Source organism: Urocitellus parryii, chromosome 4 (genome assembly GCF_045843805.1).
Source record: "Urocitellus parryii isolate mUroPar1 chromosome 4, mUroPar1.hap1, whole genome shotgun sequence".
NCBI lineage: Eukaryota > Metazoa > Chordata > Mammalia > Rodentia > Sciuridae > Urocitellus > Urocitellus parryii.
Window position 1 is genome coordinate 191,044,101 of NC_135534.1, and position 21,871 is coordinate 191,065,971.

Consider the following 21,871-nt stretch of genomic DNA (forward strand, 5'->3'; position numbering starts at 1 on the left):
TAGTCAGATACCCTAATCATCAAGAACAATGACACTTAGCTCAGGAGATTCCCTCAAATACATCCGAGTAAAGTATGGGACCTAGAGCCTAGTGGATGTTTGCCAGGTGTTAGCTGTGCCCCCTGTTGTTATGACTACTACTGTTTTTGCTACTATAAATAGACATTTACTGGGTTCAATACACTGTCCCAGACATCTTTGAGGTTTAGCAACATGAAAACACTTGGGCAGATTAACAAGCTTATTCAGGGCTCAGAGGACTATGTGTGACCTGTAAGTCAAACTGGCCTACTACCTGTTTTTGCAGATACACACACACACACACACACACACACACACACACACACACAAAACTGATGTTCAATATGAGTCGTGAGTCGTGTGTTGAATTTTTTTTTAGTAATATTTGGACACAATACCTTTATTTATTTTTATGTGGTGCTGAGAATCAAACCCAGGACCTCGAATGTGCTAGGCAAGCGCTCTCTACCACCCCAGTCCCAGTCCCATGAGTTGAATTCTGAAAAGCAAAGGCAGTCCAGAAGCCAGGTGTGAGGGCACATGCCTGTAATCCCAACTACTTGGGAAGCTGAGGCAAAAGGATCACTTGACCCCATGAGTCTGTTTGACATCAGTGAGGGCAACATAGTGAGATCTTGAAAAACAAAAACAAAAGCAAGCCATGTGCAGTGGAGCACACCTGTAATCCCAGCAACTTGGGAGGCTGAGGCAGGAGGATCATAAGTTTGAGGCCAGACTCAGCAATTTAGCAAGGACCTAAGCAAAATTAGTGAGACCTCATCTCAAAACTTTTAAAAAATGAACAAATAAAAAGGGTCCTGAAGATACAGCTCAGTGGTAAAGTGACACTGGAGTCAATCCCTAATACCAAAAAACAAACAAAAACCAAAACCAAATTTATGCAGCTACCACTTCCAGAGTCTGTGACAAAAGAAGTGAATCCTGACCTGGGTAGAAAAGTTATAGATAACTCTTTTTTAAAAAAGTTCAATCTTGGCTGGATATGCTAAATTAGAATTTCTGGAGGTAGGTCTTAAGAATATGTCATTCTAATAAAGCTCCCCAAGTGATTCTGCAGCAGCCAGCATACTGGAGAGCCATTTTTCTAGAACAAGTTATAGTAACCATTTTTGCCCTGAACAGTAATAGTGAAGACAAACAAGATATTTTGGATGTCCATATTGGGCCTAAAGGAGGAGTAAAAAAAGAAAATAAAAAAATGGAAGGAAGAAGGGAAATAAAAAATAAAAGCAGTGAAAGGAGAAACAGTACAAAGCACAAGGTGAAGTGATTCCAGTACCACCTGATATGAATGCCACAGGTTGCCCACTGGATCTAGGCATTAACAGTCAGCCACAGCAAACAAGGGAGGTAGCAAAGGAGCACCCGAACTGGATAGGGCTGTGCAGGGCAAGGCACTGCTTATCTGAGGAGGAGGGGTCAAAGACCTGGGTACTGTGGCTAAGCACACACAAAGATTAGCATAAGACATTAATGAAGGAATCTTTATCATTATCAAAATACGAGAAAGTGAGTGAACTCCACAAGTTATAAAGTGCATTCCCAGCATTTCATATTTTTAAGGAAAACTGAAATATAAATATGAACTTACTTCTTAAAACCTGTGAGAAAAATAGAAAAAAAAGGGGGGGGGGGGCTGAGCTCTCCTAGCATAGAAGTGATGTCCCAAATAAGAAGGATAAAATGTGTCACTGGAGCAAAGAGGCTGGGTCCCAGAATCAGTCGATTCCAACCCAAGACCAACTAGGGTCCTCCATGCTACTCCAGAAACAAGTCAAAATTCCTCATTCTGAAAGAAGTGAAGTCACAGCAATACTTTGCAATGCAAAATGAGAGGAAGGAGCAAGCTGAACACACAGGAAGGAGCAAGTAGACAGTCTCCAATCCATTAAATACCACCTACACATTTGTTACCTGGCATTATAGGAATTTTCTGTTGATCCTTTAAAGAATAAATTTAGTCTCTTTCTCTCTCTCCCTCTTCTCTCCTCCTCCCTCCCTCTCCCTCCTTACCTCCCCACTGTCTTTTCTTTCTCCCTTTTTGGCACCAAGGATTGAACCCAGAATGTTTTGCCATTGAGCTTCATCCCAGTCACTAAGTTGCCAAGTTGCTGGCCTTGAATTTGTGACCCCACTGCCTCAGCCTCCTGAGTAACTGGGATTACAGGTATGAGCCACCATGCCCGGCTTAAATTTAGTTTTTAACAAGTTGTGTAATGCTTACCTTAATCAAATCACTAAGAAGTGATTGTTTTTTTGTTTTGTTTTGTTTGAGACAGGATCTTGCTATGTTGTCTAGGCAGGCCTCAAACTCCTGAGCTCAAGGCCAGCCTCCCAAGCAGCTGGGACAATAGGCATCTGTCACCACCTGGCCAATAACTGTTTCTGAGTCAACTTATTGCAAAGCACATTATAAAACAGAAATGCAGATGATGACTGTATGATAATCTGTTGGAAGATTTTTAGTTCTCTTCCCCAAAATGGTGAATATTCTACTGAGAAGCTGCCTGGTAAATACCTACTCTGGGCCACTCCTCAGCTCAACACATCCCAAACTGGGCTTTTCTCTGCTCAGTTAATTTACCTTCTCTTGTTCAGCATGCAATACCCTTGCCTGTGTGTTTTCTGTGGCTGTTTGAAGTGAGTTGTTCCTCTTCTCCATCATCAGGTTACTCTGCTCAACATACCTGTGATAGAAATAAGGAAAAGGAAACATTTATGAAGCACTGAACGTATGCCAGGCACAACCCAAAGCACATTCAGTCCTTACAACACTGCTCTGCGCCTTCATCATAAACAATATGATGCATTTTATTTTCCTTAGATCTGCAGTAATTGGTTGGAGGCAGCAACAAATTGGGCCAGAGGTGACTTGCTCTGTATAATGAAGAGGAGAGGAATTTGAAGAGTATGCAGAAATGGGGAATGAGGACAGAAAGAGACAAGATAAAGAGGCTGCAAGAAAGAGAAGAAAAGAAAGGCACTCTTCCAACCCTGGCACTTGCTTCCAACCCAGCAAGCAACACTGGAAAAGAGAAATATAGGAGGATTTTTTTTTTTTAAGTGAAATGCTATGTTGTAACATATTCTCCTAGCCCCCCCTCCACCAATCCTCAGAAGGATCCATAAAAATTATAAAATGCTTGGCTTTTTTAAGGGAATCAGTGAGGTACTGGTTCAGTTCTGGTTGATAAAACAGAGTCAGCCTGCATGGAAGAGAGAAAAGTTGACGTCAGAGTTTTCCAAATATTAACACCACTTTACAGATGAGGAAACCAGGGCCCACAAGAATAAACAAAATGCCCAAAGTTACACAATAAATGAGGGCAGAGCCAGAAGCCAAACAGGTCTGTTTTATTTACCTCAGAGCCCACTGAGTTCTTTCTATTGAAAAAGAAAACTGGCAATAATCCATAGGACAGGCAGGAAACAAATAGAAAAAATAAGGCTGGGGGTGTGGGTCAGTGCTGCAGTGTGTGCATAGCAAGAGCAAGGCCCTGAGTTCAGTCCCCAGCCAGCATTACCAAAAATACTGTCCTAAATAAACATGTGTATTAAATTGGGCGTTTATACATTAAATCCTTTTGTCCATCCTAGCCAGGCCCCGTACCTGTCATTACCTCTGATTCCGTTCAATTAGTTCACTAATCTTGTCATTCTGTTCTTCTATCCGACTGCTCCTCTCAAGTAGCTCTTGCTTCAATCTTTCATTTTCCTACATTCAAAATGTATGATGTACAAGGTAAATATAAGAAAAGTGCCCCGGTAAAAGGGAATCACCCTGAACAGACAGGTGACATTGATGACACATTTTGAGATGAAAAGCTAGAACCCATATCCACTCAGACATACTAATATTTAAAAGAACACATCAAATTATATCCATGTATACAAATAACTCAAATGGTTTAGATTATAAATGACTAAAAATGAAGAAAATTCTGAAATGGGGCCAAAAGCATTGTTTCCTTTTGAATCTTAGAAAGTAGAAGTCACTTGGACCAAATTAAGCCACAATGGATTCTCCAGAGTTTCCTAAACCAGTGTAGCACTTATTGCATGCTGGGGTGCAGGTTTTAGACAGCATATCTTGGGAGAGAGCATGGGCGGGACCTCCAGGAGTGTTTGTTCCCAAGCACCCTCACCTGAACGATTCTCTGAATGTTGCTCATGATCATGCTTGTTTCCATCGTCACTGACAGGCTGGGAATAAGCATGGAATTGCCAGCACCATGCTTCTGTAACTCTTCAACCTAAAAAATGCCAGAAAGACCGCATCAGAATGCTAAAAATAGAGAAATATAAGTTACCCAAGATCTCACCACTTTTTTGAACATGTTTCTGAGATAACCTTAAATGTGAACAAGTTTTTCCTGCTAACTGGATCCCAAATAAAGATAATTATCCTTCCAGGAAAAGAACTAGTATCTACCATGAATACAGGAAAATTTACCTACAGCTCTGGTTACTCCCTGTTTATACCCCACTTGTACCCCCACATTCAACCTAACCTCAACCCTGATTTGGTCACCTTAGTCATGAGATGATCCACTTTATCAGCCACTTTGCTTACTGCCATTCGAATCTCAGTGTTATGTTGCCGGGCTTCGGTCATAAGAAATGAAGCCATGTCACCTGATCCTAAACAGACATAAAGAAGCCCAAAAGAAACTTATGGGGAGACAAGCATGTAACCAAATCATTATAACAGAGTTCTTTCAATGCAAAAAAAAAAAAAAAAATGGACTATATACAATGTACAAAAGTGCACTTTAAAAAGCAAGATTATCCTTTGGTAATAATCTTGCTTGTGTCCCTGAAGAAGAGAGGTGAATACCATCAGAGAAGGCTTCATAGAGGAGATGACAGTTTTGACATGTGAAAAAGGGTTTCCCATATGGAGAAGGGAAATGGCTCCCAGACAAGATCTGTACCCAGGAAGCTCTTACAATTCTGGAATCACAAGTTATACTGCAGGATATATTTGCTTCCTCCTACCACTGTCTTAATACCCAGATGCTAACTAGGCAAAAGACAAATGGCAGTGGGACATGATGACATATGCCTATAATTCCAGCTACTTCTTGAGGCTAAAGCAGGAGGATCACAAATAAGTTGGAGGCAAGCCTCAGCAACTTAGTGAGACCCAGTCACACAAAAAAAGGACTGGGAATATAGCTCAGGTATAGCTATAAGGTCCAATCCCCAGTAGAGACAAAAAAAAAAAAGACAAACTGAAGAACAGGGTAAGATACCGTCACATCTGTTTATAGTTCGTTGTGTTTTATTTGTTCACACAAGACACCCACACCTGTACATACACACAAAATACCTGAAAAGTTACCCAAGTAACTGTTAGTTAACATTGGTTTCCTATAGCCAGGGGATTTAATGATTGGAAAGAACAGTAACCTTTTACTTAATACCTTTTTGTACTGTTTGACATTTTTATAAAAGTATATGCGTGTGTGTGTGTGTGTGTGTGTGTGTGTGTACACATATATATTTTTTGTACCAGGGATTGATCCCAGGGGTGCTTAACCACTGAGCCACATCCCCAGCCCTTTTTAATATATATTTTACTTAGAAACAAGATTTTACTGAATTGCTTAGGACCTCACTCAGTTGCTGAGGACCTCACTAAGTTGCTGAGGTTGGCTTTGAACTTTCGATCCTCCAGTCACAGACTTTGGAGCCATGGGGATTACAGGTGTGCATGACCATGGCTGGCTAAAAGTATATTATTTTGATAATATAAAAGTTACCGAAGTAGGTTTCACTTGAGTTACTGAACACCCACAAGCAGGCATCATGCTTTCTCCCCGTTTCCTCCTGTGTTTGCTCTTTTACTGTTTTCTACAAACTCTAGCCACTCTAACAGCAATTAGAAGGGCTGGTGGGAGAAAATGCAAGAAAAAAACACAGGAAGTGGGCCTGAGGGGACTTTCTGGAGATGAAGGTAATGTTCAAAAAGTGAATTGGGCGGGTAGGGCTGGGGTTGTGGCTCTTCCTGGCACATGAAAGGCACTGGGTTCAATCCTCAGTACCACATAAAAATAAATACAGTATTATGTCCATCTACAACTAAAATATATATATATATATATTTTTTTTGTGGTGCTGGGGATTGAACCCAGGGCATAATAATAATAATAATAATAATAATAATAATAATAATAATAATAGAAGACTGTGGTGATAGATGCACAACTCTGAAAACATCCTCAAAAAATCTTTAAATTGTACACTTAAAATAAATGAATTGCATGGTATATAAATAACACCTCAACAAAGCTGCTAAAAAGGGAAGAGAAAAGAAAGGGTAGAAGGCTGTTGGAGTGAAAATGAAAACAGAATGCAAACAAGGAGAACATGGAGCATGGTGGGGCAGAAGATGAGACACAGGAAACAGCTCCCTACCTTGAAAGTGGGGAACCTGGGACAGTGGTGCAGGATACAAGGGTCGAACAGGCTGCAGCTGGGAGGTGACTGAGGATGCCTGGGGATATGTGTAGGCTTGCATACCTGCATAGGGCTGAGAAAGGGCCAAGTTACTGCCGCTTTATAAAACATTCATGTCTTCTTTTTTTCCTTACAATTTCCTATGATTGAATAAAGATAAGCTGAGAGGAGACTCAAACTTATTGAAGCTGGAAATGAATGCAATCAAGTTTAGACAGTGGGCAAGAATTGCAGCAGAGCTGTCTATGGAACCCAGTAGCCTCCATCCACAAATTGAGAGGTGAGTATCCTGGGTCATCACCGAGTCCTCTGTCATGATTGAAGAAAGTAGGAATTCTTTCCCCGCCTTCAGGCCTATTGCTTAACAAATTTTAAAACTAAGCAAGCTCTTTTTAGTTTTCGTTGAAGAAAAAGAAGTATTCACTGAAATTCCAAACCAAATCAGCCAACTTCCAAAGGATGCCTCTCCCCTACTAGATTCTGATGCTCATCTGTGTGACCAAGAGCTCTCGTTTTCCTCTAAACCTCAGCTGAGAGATGAAGATAATAATATGACTTTACAAGGTTGTTATGTGGACTAAATGAAGTGATACAGGTAAAGTTCCTAACAGCTGGTAAATCAAATGCCTCAATAAACAGCAGCTACCATTTTTTAATGAGGATAGTTATTCTTCCTCAAAAAAAGAAATCCAGCTCATTTTCGGGGATAGCCATGACTATTCACCCATTATTTAAACCAAAAAAAAATTTTTTTTCCTCTGTGAGATAGTAATTCTCCATTGAGAGGAGAATGGGATTTTTTTTTTCAATTTTGATACTACCAATGCCACCCCTCTATTAAGAATCCCAAGGAAGTAGTCCCTATGTCACAGGGCTACTTATTCAAGTGTGCTGTGAAGAAAGGGTCTATATACAACCCCAGCAAACAGCAGAAGCAGACAGGCTGTTGTCCCTGCCTTCTGTGATAACAGAAGAAAATCTAGTTTAAGACATCACTTTTGGAGGCTCACTAGACAGCAGAGGCAAGAATATTTTCTGTACAGCTTCCACCCTTAGCCCATAGACTTTCTGCTGAGCGCTGTGCAGAATATTAGCGACCAACTCTTTGACAGAAAAGAACACAGAGGGCATGGATACACACCCCTTGACGAGTGAAAAGGAGAGGAAACATACATTGCACCTTTGCCACGTGCACTGATTGAACCTTTGCTACAAGTAGGCCCAGGCCCTGTACTGGTGTTTGGCTTGCTCTTGTACTGAATCTTCACAAGAAGGTGTAAGCAGGTAATTCTTTGGCCAGTTTAGAGAAGAGAAGGTTGTGAAAATAACAGCTTACAATTTCTATATTTTTAAAATGTTGTTACCTGAAAGGACTGGGCATTTCCAGACACAGTTGAATGGGAATCAAGAGATGCAACTTGCATTAAGGTAGCAGAGGGTGCTTGGAGCCCAGAAACAGATGCCTGAGGGGCTAAGATGAAGCAAGACATTTTCACTGTTAGCCACTCTTATTCTTGGTACAAAGGTGGACTAGTACCTTTCAGACCCCCATGCTTCAGACTTGACTACTTCCTCACTTCAAAAACAAACTCCACGGTGTCCCAGCAATGGGCCAGTGGAAGGAAACTGGGTGTTCTCTTGTGTATTTGACTCAGACCTATGATCCCGTCAGCTGACAGAATGTACACAATAACACATGGGCAGATGTCTCAACAGCTGAGTGCACACTTCCAAAACTGACAATGCAATGCAGCACAAGTCACTAATAAGTAGGCCAAACACATCTCTGGGTCTGAAATGCCTTACCCATGGACCAAGAGACAAGAGTTATGCTCCAGCTCGTTCAAAAACAATGCAGTCTAACTATTTAAGGAACTGTGATGATAATTTTGGTGCTGACCCAATTCAAGAGCACAGAGCCTCAGAGAAGTCCTATCTTACCCGGTGTAGTCATCTGTGGTAACGCTGGATGAGCAGGCTGAAGAGAGGGCCGTACGGATGGAGTCACCAGGGGCTGTCCAGCTCCTCGTTGGGTATTCACATCCTGAAATGGGCACGAGGCCTGATCATTACATGTGGGTCCTTAACTGAAGACTGAGGCTGACTGTTTGCCCTAAACCTGCTTCTAGCACAGGGTTTCCAGGCAAAGAAGAGGAAGGAAAGGCCAGCAGAAAGCCAGGAGCTGAGCATGTGTGTTGTGGGGAGGAAGCACTCAATTACGCAATAGAGGAAGAGCTCTTCTCCATGAAAATCAGCAAATAATTAAATCCAGTTAATTTCCACAAAATTCTATATTGTTGATATTTTAGTGTCTGAAGCAGCCAAACTGACAGCTCTGCAAAATGTATCATTTCTCAAAACAACAGCTACCTTGACTGATCTAGTCCACAACAGAGAAACCCCCAAACAATCCAGCCTCTCCTCTTCTGCCACATAATTTCCATAGGCCTCAAGCATCCAGTGAAAATTGTATAGAGTAGGATTCAATTGACCTTCCTTAACATGCTGGTTTGGGGTAATATAGTTTTACATTGTTTCCTCATTCTTTCTTTTTATAAAACCAAAGCTATAACTCTAAATGAAGTTATCTTACATCTCCCTGCTTCATACAAGGAATGAAAAATCGCAAAAACGACTGCAATGCTGTAGTTCATGGGCTGAAATCTCTTGGTCATTCTTTTACTTTAGAACTTCCTCTCATCCCCTGATAGCCTTCTGGAAAAGCATCCTGGTTTTAGATCATTACACCTCTAAATCAACCTAAATGCCTAATGCAGGAAAAAGGAATTAGGATAAATCAATATTGTAAAACTCTGGGTTACCTTTAAAGGCAATAATGCTTTGCTTTATTTATTTATATTATTGATATTAATAAAAATATTTATAACATTACATTAAAAAATCAGGTTGCAGGGGCTGAGGCTGTGCTCAGTGGTAGAGTACTCACCTAGCATGTGTAAGGCGCTAGGTATGATCCTCAGCACCACATAAAAATAAATAAAGATATTGTGTACAACTACAACTAAAAAAATTTTTTAAATCAGGTTGCAAAGCAATTTATAAAGAATACCTTTTTGTTAAATGTGATTTTCTCTATAATTTTAAATTATTCTACAACAAATAAGTAGCACTTTAAATTTTTAATAAGAATATCATATTATTCAAATTTCATTTCCAGAAACCAAATAAACCATAAGAAACAATATTCCTCAGAATCCTGTCTTCTTTTAAAATGTTAAACTGTAAGTAAGAGCTTGCTCAGGAAAAAACAAAATTATAAAAAATAAAGCTTATTTCATACATTTTTTTCTTGAGCATTGTCTCTTCTTCATTTTACATCAAAGAGAAAGAATCCTAAAAATCAATCTCATGTATTTCAATTTAATTAGAAAGGATGGTTTTATTCAATAAGGAGCTTCACCACTGGGAAAAGAATTAATTTGAAATTAAGTTATTTCACATCATACACCAAATTCTAAGTAGACTAAAAATGCAAATCTAAATGTGAAAAAACAAACAGTTCTAAAAAATGTGATGTTTCTAATATCTGAAAGCCCTCTAACCATGTCAGAAGCAAAAAACAAGAAGAGAAAATCGATAGATATGATCTCAAAATTCTAGAACTTCTACATAGAAAAATACACAAATACAAATACAAAGTCAAAAGAGTTAAGAGTTTGACCTTTAAATAATAGGCAGCTCCAGTGGGAAGACCAACATATCCCAAAAGTATCTAAACATTCAACTTACAAATATGAATTGAGCACCTGTTTTAGGTTAGGCATCCTTGGGCATCCCACTACCTAATGACTGATCTTGACAGACAACAGAGATTCTGGCAAATGAAGGCTAATTTAGCTACTTTACACTGCCCATATCTTGTGGAAGATATATGGAATTACTTCATTTCTCAGGGGAAGTATTAATCAGATTTGAAACATATGTACCAATACCAATCTGTATCATTTTGCAGATAAACTCTCTTAAATATTCTGGATTAGAGGCCCAAAATGCAATCATTTCAACCAAAGGAAAAAGATGGCAACATTTGTACTACTGGTTTCAATACAGCCAAGGGGACATACTTCAATTTCTGAGTCATTGGAATCCAGCTGTGGTGGAAGAATGGGCAGCATGGGCTGGCCCATTTTAGCCATCCGAGAGATCAACTTGGCCTTGACTGTATCAGGATTCTAAAAAGAAAAAGTCATATAAATCATTGTGATTAAGGTTTCTTACCTTCAGATGGCTCTATTTCTTTCATTCATTTTTTTTTAGTTATACATAACATTAGGATTCATTTTGACATAAATATAAAAGCATGAAATATAAATTTGCTCTAATTAAGTTTCCAGTACTTCCTCTTTCCCTCCCCTCTTCCCTCCCCCTGTTCTCCTCCCTCCACTCTATTAATATTTCTAGGAAGCTCTATTTCTTTGGCTCTTACATCAAATCCTTTAACAAGTCCCCATCCTATATCTAATTTCCACTAGAAAATAAGAATCAAAGATGAGTACGTAAAAGCTTATAATAGTAAAAATCATTCCCTACATGTTTGTATGGACAGAATGACTTCATATGTATTACCTCTTTTTAATCAAGTCTCCTGATCAGGCACAATTACTGTCATTTTACAGATGAAAAACTAAGGCAGTGATATTAAGGGAGGGAGCATTTTAGATGTTAGGACCCCTTCAAAAGTATGAAGCCATTCAATAGATAGATATTTGGAAAAGATTTATGGAAAACAGCAAACAAGAGTTCTTTGTTCTAAATTCAGGCTCATTTAACCCTAACTTGGCTTGACTATATACTAGACCCTGTGCTAGATGCTTCTATATCCACTAACTGGCTCAAAGTACTGCCTTTAGAATGGAGAGTATGTTCCCCTGAATCTATAAAAGATGGATCTCCTGGGGGAAGAAAGAAATCGTCACAGCTTTCTCTTTTATTATTTTTCAGCCATAAACATTGGACATTGTTTGTTTACAGGAATTAATAGCACTTTTAAGTGTACATTCTGTTGCTAGACATATTCAGGATTGTGTGCTCATTTTTTCTTAACCAATGGAGGTACATAATTTTTTTAAGGTATCTAAGAATATTTACTGATAAAGGGTAAGTGTTCAAAGATGAGCCAAGTTCCACTGCTGCCTTCAGCAAGTATATGCTTGACAGTTATAAATTCAGTGAGAAACCTATTCTACATAGACATAGGCAGGTGTTTATCAAAAATCTAACTAGGTTTAAATTCTGAAAGCAGAAACCCTTCAGATAAGTAAGCCTCCTGATACATTTTCAATTAAAAAAAACTTCCAACAGCTGGATGCAGTGGCACACACCTGTAATCCCAGCAACTCAGGAGATTGAGGCAGGAGGATCACAAGTTCAAAGCCAGCCTTAGCAACTTATCGAGGCCCTATGCAATTTAGCAAGATCCTGTCTCAAAGAATAAAAAAACAAAAGGGATGGGGATATGGCTCAATGGTTAAGCACCCCTGGGTTCAATCCCCAGTACCAGAAAAACAAAACAAAACACCAAACAACAACAAATCCTTAATAGATGATGAAGACATGCATCTACTTGGCTCTGGGTGAAGCCAAAGTTCAAATTGCTCCCCTTCTCTAACATAGATTCTGAGTCTCTTGGCCTTTCCTTAGTGATGAATAGCAAGTAGCCCATTTCCCCAGATGCTCTTTAATAACAATCGCCCTGGTGTTTGAACTTGTAACTTTAAACACCTGTAATTAGGATTTGGGAGCTTCTGGAACCATGACCTTGACCCAGCCTCACATAACAGTCTCTTTACTTTCTATTACACAATAAGACATGGCAATAAAAGCAACAAACCACTTCGGCTTTTTCACTTCTGCAGAAGCTAAAGCCACTTCTCCAATATATAAAGGAGCAGGAAAGTTAATTTCCTGGGAGAGAAATACACAGCCTGGTCCTGGCATTTTAGTACCCAAGAGAGCTGAGGTAAGTCCATTGATCAAAACTCCATGTACAATCGTTTTTCCAAACTTGGTTTAGCAAAGTCTTCATTTAAATGCAAAGGAATGACATCTCCATTAATTCTGAAAAGGCAGCCATGTCCCTCTGTGTGAAGGCCCTGCTGAGTTCAACCCAGTCCCCAACCCTCACATGCACATGCTGCAGGAGCTGTCTGCTCCGCACTGGTTGATTCAGGCAGAATCTCCTTTAAGTCCACCCCACCAAGGGCAAAGCTGGATATTACTGGGAACATCTTTGGCATCCTCTTATTTCACCCATGGGAGCTTCTACCCTGCTTCTGTTTCAAACTATGCAGCCACCAAAAAGTACTTTTGAGAGTAGAGGAAAGTTTCTGAAATTGAAGACTATTCAATCCAATACTAGTTCCCTACTATTACTAGATAACACGAGGAGAAATGGAGAAACCTGAATCACCCTGAAAGCACACTTTTTGCCTGTCTAGGATCCTAACAGTGTCAAAGAACTGCACAATTTGAATAGACCACTGCTACATATTCAAGATGGCTAACAAGGTCTTCTCTTCATAGGTCAGGACATCCAGAGATAAGGCAGCACCAACCACTCCAAACAGGTCCTTTAGGGTAGAAATAAGCAGCTCTTTGAACTGTGCAGCATTCAGACCAACTCCATGATCTTGAAATTCCAGGCAGACTTTCATGTAGTGGTACACAGAGGGATTTTTGTAAACTATTCTTTCATATGTGGTACCCAGTGCTGGCATCTTTTTCAGTGCTGATCGCTGTCCTTCTGACTAGCTGCCCGTCTGGCTAGCCTGATGTCCCTTCTGACTCCTGTTGGCTGCAAGGATTCCCTAAGGCTTGGTGCACCCACGTAGGAGCCAGAGCCTGGGTCCAGGAAATTCCTGGTGTGTTTATATTTTGCTGCTCCCTGACCTCGGATCGAGGTACATAATTTAAAGTATGATACAATAAGAGAAGAGAGAAGACTTGTTATATAAACCATATCCACACAATGGAGTATTGTGATCTACATAATAAAAATAAATGAGGACGCCCTCTATGATACTATATGTAAAAAGCAAGGCACATAATATATATAGTATGCTATTTTGTGTGTGAAAGAAGGGAGGAATAAAACATACATTTCCCTTAGGAAGAATATAAAAGAAGTTAGTAATAGCAGTTACCTAGGGGTATGAGATGGAATAGGGTAGATGGGAACAGGAATAGGAGTGAGTCCTTGCAATGTGTATATCATATAGTGTTCCGCTAAGTTTGCCATATGAGTTACCTGTTCAAAACAAACAAAAAAAATGTAAATGTAAACATTAAAAAAAAGATGGTTAATTTTATCTTATGTAAATTTTGCCTCGATTCAAAAGAACAAAGTTATGTCAAGTGTAGTGGCAAAATCCTATAATCCCAGCTACTCAAGAGGCTGAGGCAGGAGGATTGCCAAGTTCCAGGCCTGTCTAGGCAATTTAGGGAGACCCTTTCTCAAAGTAAAAAACAGAACTATAAAGGGAATATATGTAGCTCAGTGGTACAGTGCCCCTGAGTTCAATCCCTAAATACTGCAAAAAAAAAATAAATAAATAAATAAATAAAAATCCCACCAGAACAAAAGTACAAAAAATAGAAGGAAAAAAAAAAAAAGCTGGAGATCATTAGTCTACCAGAAGTTACTGAAGAAATAGGTAATGAACAGCTGTGGCTAGAGAATACAATGGAATCCACAATGGACAATTTTCATGACTATTCAAACAGCTGAGATTGGGCTGGGGTTGTGGCTCATCGGTAGAGCACTCGCCTCACATGTGCGAGACCCTGGGTTCGATCCTCAGCACCACATAAAAATAAATAAATGAAATAAAGGTATTGTGTCCAACTACAACTAAAAAATAAAAAAATATTTTAAAAAAACAGCTGAGATTATGATTACTTTTTTTTCTTCTGATTCTTTGGTTTAGGCTTCAGGTTTTATGAGATCACTGTTTACACATACTGTAACAACTATTTGCTTAATAATTTCTGCTTTGGGCTGAATATAAACTAGGGTTTGAGAGAACTGAAGCATCGACTTCACTCCATGCACCTATTTTTCCCCAATGTCCTAGGTGAAGGCAGAAGGGCTTTAGGATTTGAAGTGCTTCAGCCACCATGTGGCCACTTGCAGCACACTCAGAAGCCCCCCCAACCAGGCAGGGCAGAGCATACTACCCTACGTACCCTTCCTGAGGGCATTTGAATCCACACTTTACTAAAATAGGGTGCTGGTCCTCTCAAATACACAAAGGCCAAGCACCTACTTAAAGACAACAGATCTGTGATGAGTCCCAAATTACTCTGAGAGAATTAAATATGAAGATATAGTCACAGCAACTTCAGACACTAAGGCAGGAGGATCACAAGTGACATGTTTATTGACCTGTTACAGTATGCTATACACATATTAAGGAATTAAGCATTATTTTATTTAAAAATCATAAAAATCTCCAAGATTGGCAGTATCTTCATTTTACAGAGAAGGAAATAAACCTGAAGTTTAGAGAAGCTAAGTTGCTTAAGGTAACAGAAAGTAAGTAGCAGAGAAAGCCTACCATTAACCACTAATATATTCCTCTTTGAATAATGGTATTTTTTATTGCTCCAAATTTCTTTATTTTAAACTCATTGAAATAAATACAATTATCTTTTTAAAATAGAGTAATCTCACAATTGAAAGCCAAGAACAAAAAGAACAATTTAGTAACTTTTTTCTGAGAGGCAGATCTAATTAGCTGTAGAATGGACTTTCCCTTTCCTAACTTTTGTCAAACAAAAAATTGTTTTTCCTATTTCTAAGGCATCAAAAAGCACTCTGAATGCTAAACAAGTTATTCAGGTACAAAGTTTCAGGCCTCTAACAGGGATTAAGAAACATCAAAGACTGCTACAAATTTCTTTCTTTTAATGTCAAATTGTACATATTTCTACTTTTTATATAAATCTGAGAATGTCACACTCATGAACCAAATTTCAAAAATCTGGTCCTATTTGAGTAAAATATTACTATTTCTTATTAAGAATGTCCTAAGTATTTGAGTTGGCATCCCAGTGACTGAAAGGGACCAGACATATGAAGAGCTGATCTGCTCAAATGCTGCCAATACCATTCAAAAAGCACCCATTCCAGGAGACTTGGATCAGCTGGAAATTTATACTACAGCTTAATTCCTAAACCACAGACCTGTCCACAAAGCAGATCAAATCCTAATGGTTCATAAGTAACACAGAGAAAAGTCGCTTTTTAATTCCCAAAGCTCTAAACTTGTTCATTCCCATAGATCATTTTTCATTGATAAATCTATCAAACTAAAAACTTTCATTTTTTAACCACTTCAGTAAGATAGACAAGAGAATTGTTAGCATTTTCATTCTATGCATAATTGCTTACCTGTGTTAAAGTTTTGATTCACACAGGTAATAGGAAAGCTTGAATCAATTTTTTTTTAGAAGTTAATGATGGTATTTCCAAAATTGAAGTGTACTTTAACCAATGGCCCCTCCCCCAATCTAATGTCATTCTCCTAATAATAATCATAGCTACCATTCTTAAAGATATGTTTCACATAGGTTCTGAGCTCAGAGCTTTACAAATATCTGTAGTCCTCAAAAGAACTGTACAGGAGGCTACGAAAATTATTTCCATTTTCATAATAAAGAAGCTCAGGATGAAAGGATTTAAATATTTTTTAGGATCCCATGCTTATAAGAATCAATATTTTTTTATTTTTTCCCCCCACATTTTTATTGATGCATTACAGTTATATATAATAAATATGTATAGTGTGGGATTTGTTGTTATATATTCATACATGCACACAATATAACAATATAATTTGACCAACATCATCAATGACCTAGAATTTTCCCTTCCATCCCTCCTCACCTCCCATTTCTGGTCCCTTTCCTCTATTATACTGATATCCCTTCAATTTTTATGATTCCCTACTACCACCTTTCTTTTCCTTTCCCTCTCTAGCTTCCACATATGGGAAAAAACATGACTCTTGACCTTCTGAATTTGGCTTATTTCACTTAAAATAATGGTTCTATCCATTCTTCTGCAAATAACATAATTTCATTTTTCTTTATAGATGAATAAAACTCTATTGTGTGTGTGTATATTTCTTTACTTTAAATTCACTGAAAGAAATAAAATTGTATTTAAAAAATAGGGATATAGATACAACACACACACACACACACACACACATATATATCTTTCTCCATCCATTCATCTGTTGATGGACAGATAGGCTAATTCCATAGTTTGACTATTATGAATTGTTCTGCTATAAACATGGGTATGCATGTATCATTATAGTATGATGACTTTAATTCTTTAGGATACATATTGAGGAGTGGTATAGATGGGTCATATGGTGGTTCCATATCTAGTCTTTTGAGGAACCTCCACACTGGTTGCACTAATTTGTAATCCCATCAACAGTGTGAAAGTGAAGAACCAAGATTTTAACTTAGGTCTGTCTATGCAAAATCCCAAGCTAACTTACATTGACTTCCAAATAAGAGGAAATGAATAAAATAACCAATTTCAAACCAAAATCAAGGATTCACAACACTTTTTTCCCCTCCAACCTAGAAAACCCTAGGCACATGAAAAATGACAGTGTTTTATAAGTCTACAGGTCATGATATTCTATTATGTGAGTATGGTTTATATCACTAGTCCTCTCTCCTCTCTTAATGTATCAAACTTTTTTTAATATGTACCTCCATTAGTTCAGAAAAAATGAGCACATAATCCTGAATATGTCTATCAATAGAGTATACACATAAAAGTACTATTAGTTCCTGTAAACAAATTAATGTCTGATGTTTATAGCTGAAAAATAATAAAAGAGAAGGTTATGACTATTTCTTTCTTCTCCCAGGAGATCATCTTGTGTACCTTCAGGGGTATGAACTCTATTCTGAAGACAGTGCTTTGGATCAGTTAGTACAAACAAAGGCTTCTATCACAGGGTCTATGTATAATCAATGCCAAGTCAGAGTTAAATGGGCCTGACTCAGCACTGACGTCCTAGAAATATGAAACCTCTACATGTGGGGGTTGAGGAAGATAAACTCTTTTACTTACTGTATTTATTGTAAGCTGTTCGCTGAGGGAGTTAGATTTGGTATGAAGAGCTGGCTCCCTGAAAGCAAAGAAAACATATGCTAAGATAAAAACAAAATCTATAATCACAAACCCAGATTATACTGGACAATCAAACTGTTTTTGAAAATGTTTGCCAACCTATCAGTTATAAAACAGAATTTTAAGCCAAGTATAATGGCACACGCCTATAATCCCAGTAACTCGTGGCGGGGCGGGGGTGGGTGGATGTTAAGACAGGGGGATCACAAGTTCAAGACCAGCCTGGGGAACTCAGTGAGATTCTGTCTCAAAAATAAAAAAAGCTGGTGATGTAGCTCAGTAGTAGAATGCCCCTGGGTTTAATCACCAATATTGAAAACAACCCAGAATTGTAGCTCTTCTTTAGTTTGCATCATCTTTGAATGCTAGTGAAGATGAACAACTTCCCATTCAAATATTTATTATTTACATTTTTTCCCATGAGTATATGTTTTGTATTTATACCCCTTGCTCAATTTTCCTTCCAGGGTTTTGCAGGTATCATTATCTATGTGATTCAGTACTTCTACACTAAGGGGTACATATCTCCATTCTGAAGACAGAAAATATATATATGTACATGGTATGTATTATATATATATTATATTCTATGACTATTAATACTTTGTCAGAAAATCTAATGCAAACTCTTTCCCTGTTTCCCTGATCCCATTTGTCCAATTATTTTAAAGTATTATAGTTTTTAACTATGTCCCTGTATCTGAACTCCTCTAGGAATCATTTTTACGAACACTAAAAGAGCTTGATTCAACCCTAGTGTCTTACGCTGATTTGAAAGGCACCGATGTGGGTGGTGACACAACAGGATCAGCAGAAAGGTTGTCAGCACCAGGTATGGGAGAAGGAGCCGCAGAATCCCGGGAACTAACACTGTGCCCATCAGAGCCAGAATCTCTGGCAAACTTCACCTAGGAAAGAACCAGCAAAGATGGAACAGGCTGCAGATCTTTTCCCCTCCACACACCTCTCATTTTTCTTATTCCTCAACACACAAGCCATCACCTGTTCATTATAGGCAAATCAGAAAATTTAGAAAAAAAGAAAAAGATAAAGTCACATTATCAACATATGCATGTATTTACATTAGTATGCACATATATATATCATATATGCATTTATATGTTCAGTACAAGAAGCAAGTTACAGAGGAATGTGGATGGTCACATACATGAGATTAGACTTCCCATACTCCTCTGTAACTTGCTTCTTGAATTTAACAATAGATTTTGGCTGTTTTTTTTAAAAAGTCCCATAAAAAGTCTATTCTGTGAAAAAAGTAAAAAACAACCCTACAATTTAACCAATCTTTTAATGACACTTAGGTGGTTTCCAGTTTTGTATTATTACAACCATGTGTTAGAATAAGGAAAATATATATATATATATATATATATATGCACACTCATGTAAATATATACATATATTGATAAGATAAATTTGTAGCCATTGAATCACTAAGTCAAAAGGTATGTACATAGGGCAGGAACCATTATTTTATGGACAAAGAAGCTTAGTGTGGAAAAGTCATTTACTCAAAGTCACACCTCTCTAGACTTTGGATAGAGGGCCAGAAGAACATAAACCTTAGTCTTTAGATTCCAGAGCTATTGTTCTTTTTTTTTCTTTATTTTGTTTATTTATTTTTATGTGGTGCTCAGGATTGAACCTAGTGCCTTACACATTCTAAGTGAGCATTCTACCACTGAGGTACAACCCCAGCCCTCAACTTGCTTTTTTTAAAATATTTTTTTAGTTGTAGATGAACACACAGTATCTTTATTTATTTTTATGTGGTGCTGACGATCGAACCCAGTGCAGAGCTATTGTTCTTTACAGCTATTTCATTTCTACTTTTTAAAAGAAATATGTTTCTTCAGAACCTTTAAACATATTCATTTAGTTATTCATCTTATTTAATAGAGGGCTTGTCAAACACAATACAGAACAGTTTAACTCACCCGCTTAAGCTCCACTTCAAACACCAGGATTGAGTCCATGGACTGAGTCCAGCCTATTACTCCTTCAGAGCCAGCAGCACAGGCTGGAGGGATGAAAAGCAATCTCCTTCCTCCTTTTCTCATTCCCAGCATTCCATCCTCCCAGCCCTTTAGGAATAAAAGATGGGGAAAAGCTCATCAGACAAGAAACTCCTTATAAAAGACAAAGTGAAGTACAGGAGCATCATATTTCACTTATCCACTTTCAGGTTTAGGCTATGCTTCTAGAGGTCAAGTTCAACTATCCTCCATGTTGGTTATAAAAATATCTAGAATGTAGCTTCTAAAATTATTAGTGAAGGTTGGCATATCTGGGGTTGGGTGAAATACACTTATCTTAGAAGCTAAGAGAAAAATGGAAAGAATTAAATAGCAATAAGTGAGAAATAAAGGTTATTACTTATATATAAAGTATGTTTTTCTAGGTACTGTGATTGTTTTACATGCATTATTTTGTTTATTCTCCCAAGTCTCATAAAATTGATAGCTTTATCCCCATCTCACATGTAAGAAACATGAGGGTTTTTTTAGGTTAAGTAACTAACACAAGATCATTCAGTAAATAAGCTGCTGAGCTGTATGATTCAACATGAGAACTGTATCACTTCCAGGATCATGTCATAACTACTACAGGAAAAAAATCTCCAAAGAATTCTGGGAAAACTGGTCATAAACGAAGCAATGGAGAAAAACATTTTGCCACATGGATGAGTGAGTACAGAAAACTGTATCACCATAAAATATTTGTAAATCAGTCTTTATTTTATAAAACACCTGCATAGTTGGTAAAGATAAAATTCACAGCTTGAACCCAGGTCTGAGATTCCAATCCTAGAGCTCCTTCTGCTATGTGGTGCTTGCAAAGCAAACCAGACAGATGAGAATCAACCCATTTCCACACACTTCTAGAAGAAATAGTTTCACCTTTCCCTTTAGGCTATAGGAAGGATGTAATAATTTTCTCAGAGTCACAGGATGAGAAAGAAAGGGTAGGAGTTACAGAAAACAAATGTACCCATCTTCAATATAGAGTCTCAGAGGTAAAAATCTCCCAGATGCAGATCACATAACAACTTTGTGCCTGCCTGCTATTCAACCAAGTGTTTTCTTTTTTTTTTTTTTTTTTTGTAAATATTTATTTATTTATTTTTAGTTTTCCGCGGACACAACATCTTTGTATGTGGTGCTGAGTATCGAACCCGGGCGGCACGCATGCCAGGCGAGCGCGCTACCGCTTGAGCCACATCCCCAGCCCCAGCAACCAAGTGTTTTCATACCCTCAAAAGATATATCCAGGTCAGAATGCCACAAACTTTATTAAGAATTCCAAAATGTAGTTAGGCCTTTACCTTGATGACTTTTCCTGATCCTAATTTCAGGCGAAGCAACTTATCTTTGTTAGAAGTAGAGTCAAAAACCTGCAATTTAATTACAGCAAATGAGGTCACCTAATTTCAAAAAATAATAACAATCATTAAGACATTCAACTACCATATCAGTACTTTCTGAATAGGGAATGTCAAATAAAACCAGAATATTTTCAGATTCTTAAAGAATCTGAAAAGATGGGACCACATAATGGCTAAAGGGCATTATCATAATCAGTATCTCAATGATAATGATATCCCAGATTAGGAAAAAAATACATTTCTATCACCATGTATTTAAGCATCTTTCATCCATAAAGCATTTTCAAATAAATTATCTCATTTGATGTAGATGCCAATCCTGCTGGGTAAATAGAATAAGTAGCTTGTGAGCCTCCATTCACAAAAGAAAAAAGGAATTAAGAGCTTCAATAATTTGAGGTCAAATTAGGATAAAACTGGAACTTGTGTTCATATTTTTAAAGTAATAAAGTGATGATCCAAAGATCTTTGTTATATCACATTGCTTTTGATGGCTTCACAATATTAAAATACAATCCCAACATATTTACTCTATCTTCTGTAAGAAAAACTATGAGGAGGGTCTAAAAAGTAAGACCTAATCCCATAAGAACACATTCAATTTAAAACTTGTGTGGGAAGACAAGACACACATGAACAACTGGCAAAAATAATACTTGGGAAACTGGTTTGTACTGACCTGTGTAGAAGAAAGCGGCACTGAGCAGATTTTTACACATCATTTCATGAATGTGCCCCCAAAGCAGCTATAGTGACTAAAGCAGGGCTCCTGAAAGATT

At 37.9% G+C, this 21,871-nt stretch overlaps 2 protein-coding genes and 1 pseudogene across 6 annotated transcripts in view; all 3 read right to left on the reverse strand.

The window, feature by feature from the left end:
* Fkbp15 (FKBP prolyl isomerase family member 15) overlaps positions 1-21,871 on the reverse strand; it is a 59,983-nt gene that overhangs the window by 19,859 nt on the left and 18,253 nt on the right. For 3 of the 5 annotated variants that reach the window (XM_026393295.2, XM_026393292.2, XM_026393294.2), the window contains exons 8-19: positions 21,033-21,101; positions 19,645-19,791; positions 18,452-18,594; positions 17,627-17,684; positions 10,590-10,697; positions 8,446-8,548; positions 7,869-7,975; positions 6,463-6,577; positions 4,574-4,683; positions 4,188-4,295; positions 3,663-3,757; positions 2,627-2,729 (exon numbers count right to left, since the gene is read on the reverse strand). In XM_026393295.2, the coding sequence (XP_026249080.2) occupies positions 2,627-2,729; positions 3,663-3,757; positions 4,188-4,295; positions 4,574-4,683; positions 6,463-6,577; positions 7,869-7,975; positions 8,446-8,548; positions 10,590-10,697; positions 17,627-17,684; positions 18,452-18,594; positions 19,645-19,791; positions 21,033-21,101 (1,266 nt within the window). The remainder of the gene's footprint in view (positions 1-2,626; positions 2,730-3,662; positions 3,758-4,187; positions 4,296-4,573; positions 4,684-6,462; positions 6,578-7,868; positions 7,976-8,445; positions 8,549-10,589; positions 10,698-17,626; positions 17,685-18,451; positions 18,595-19,644; positions 19,792-21,032; positions 21,102-21,871) is intronic. The other 2 variants (XM_026393296.2, XM_026393297.2) reach the window with 2 other exon arrangements.
* Positions 12,253-12,752, reverse strand: LOC113185994 (hydroxyacyl-thioester dehydratase type 2, mitochondrial). Its single transcript, XM_026393298.2, is given in 5 exon segments — positions 12,253-12,536; positions 12,539-12,577; positions 12,580-12,708; positions 12,711-12,725; positions 12,728-12,752. Coding segments are annotated over 5 exon segments (492 nt in total).
* On the reverse strand, positions 12,869-13,241 carry LOC113185996 (ribonuclease P protein subunit p14 pseudogene; annotated as a pseudogene).